The following is a 1,980-nucleotide window of genomic DNA, read 5'->3' on the forward strand; positions in this document are numbered from 1 at the left end:
GTCTTCACATGTCACTATGTTAGGGTGGTGGCACTGTGAATTGATACAGTCTTGTTTGCAATTTATTTGATAATACATAAGAAGACATAATTTACCTCTCACCTTTGACACCAGTAAGCAGAGGCCTGGGGACATGCGTGAAGAAAATGATCTGAACAGAAAAAAATAGTATATTCATGCCTCCCAGCATTATTTGTAATAGTGAAAATTAGAAACGACCTAAATTTTCTACGGTAAAGAGAGTGTCAAGTAATATAGATGCTATGGATGGAAAGTAGAAGCAACTGAGAAAAATCGAAAGAGATTAAGGTGGAGGAATATGTGATTGCTTTTTCCTTTTGAATGGTTCCATTAGTGTCAAAATGGTTTCACAGTGAAAGTTGAAAAAATTCCACATGAAAGTATTCTCTCCTGAGACTATTTCTCTGAGCTCTTTGCAGCAGACGACGTAAAACTAATTGGCTCCCTGAACCTGGTCCTGACTCATAGCTGTCCTCAGGTTTCCGTTACTTTTGTTTTCTGGGAGCTCCTATGTAATTCTGGCTGATCTCTTATTGTACTACTTAGTAGCCTCGTGGGCATGGGTTTCAGAATTAATTAGGAGTTACTCATGCATATGAAATTAATGAGTCTTAGCTCCTTGGTTCTTGGAACACATGATTTATATTAATGTTAAGGTCACTATTTCCCGCACAGTTTTATGTTTCTAGTCTTAGTTGTTTTGTTCTCAGAAGCATTTCTTTTTTGTCTTGTTTCCACTTGTTTATTTAATCATATTTAAGGAGTGTTCATATCGAGATCCACCTCCTTGAGGATTTAAGCCCAGCAGTACTGGGCTATTGCCAGTCAGAATGTCTGCCAAATTGAGAGAGTCGCCAATGCTCGTAACACAAACTTCAGAGGAGGCTGACGGGATCCTGACAGTGAAGATGGAAGAGGAAGAAGAGGCTTGTGATGCAGTCTCTAGCCTCCACTGGAGCAGCTCCCATGACCCAGAGACTTGTCGTCAGCAGTTCAGGCAGTTTGGCTACCAGGATTCACCTGGGCCCCGAGAGGCTCTGTGCCGCCTCCGGGAACTTTGTCATCTCTGGCTGAGGCCCGAGGTGCATACCAAAGAGCAGATCCTAGAGCTGCTGGTGCTGGAGCAGTTCCTGGCCATGCTTCCAGAAGAGCTGCAGGCCTGGGTGCAGAAGCATTGTCCAAAGAGTGGAGAGGAAGCTGTGACTCTGCTGGAGGATGTGGAGAGAGATCTTGATGGGCCTGAACAGGTAAGAGGGGCACCTGTGGGGCGGAGCAACCAGGCTGAGCAGGAGCATGGCCACATCATTGGGTAAGACTATCAAATTGGGTTCCCACTCAGCACAGCTGGATGCAAAGGCTAGTGACTATGCTCACGGAAACAGTGAGTATGCCCAGAAAACAGAAGGTGGCTCTGCTTTTTCCCTCCCTTTTTCTGTGTCCAGGATATTTTCTACATATTTTTTTCTGTTCTTCTGTCCTCAAGTCCCAACGTGATTCCCTTCTTCAGCCTCGGTTATACCTGTTTTAGGTCTTGTTTTTTGAACGAAGAGAGGACATGATTGCAGAGACGCTAGCAGCTGGGGAAGAGACTGAGGAGTTTCCGAGTAGCCAGCTCAAGCCTGCCAAGAAGCAGCTCCAGTGGGCATCGGAGGAACTGTGCTCCTTAAGACAAACTGGTGAGGGGGCAGGATCCAGGTCATGGAGGTGAAGGGGGCCTTAGCTGGCCACACACATCTCCCCTGCCTTATACAAGAGGTCCTAAGTCTCACCTCATCTCCTCCTCACTGGGGGAACTTGCACTGTTACTTGTCTTACTAAATGAACGTGCTTAGTATTTAGTTCTTCTATTTCATGGATTCTTGTAAAATCTTCAGATTTTAAATCCTTGACATTCTCTCCATCAGGGTTTTGAAACTTTTTAAAGCAGTATGACCCTTTCCTCAAATGAAATTTTCGTGG

The 1,980-nt window shown here is 44.8% G+C and overlaps 1 protein-coding gene across 1 annotated transcript in view; it reads left to right on the forward strand.

Moving 5' to 3' along the window:
• Positions 1 to 793: 793 nt before the first annotated feature.
• The window catches only part of ZSCAN30 (zinc finger and SCAN domain containing 30), a 78,806-nt gene continuing 77,619 nt past the window's right edge, over positions 794 to 1,980 (forward strand). The window contains exons 1-2 of the mRNA XM_012802066.2: positions 794 to 1,268; positions 1,550 to 1,697. Of these exons, the coding sequence (XP_012657520.1) occupies positions 852 to 1,268; positions 1,550 to 1,697 (565 nt within the window). The 5' untranslated portion in view covers positions 794 to 851. The remainder of the gene's footprint in view (positions 1,269 to 1,549; positions 1,698 to 1,980) is intronic.

The sequence above is a fragment of the Otolemur garnettii genome, unplaced genomic scaffold (assembly GCF_000181295.1).
Source record: "Otolemur garnettii isolate 467f Iridium unplaced genomic scaffold, OtoGar3 scaffold00012, whole genome shotgun sequence".
Lineage (NCBI taxonomy): Eukaryota > Metazoa > Chordata > Mammalia > Primates > Galagidae > Otolemur > Otolemur garnettii.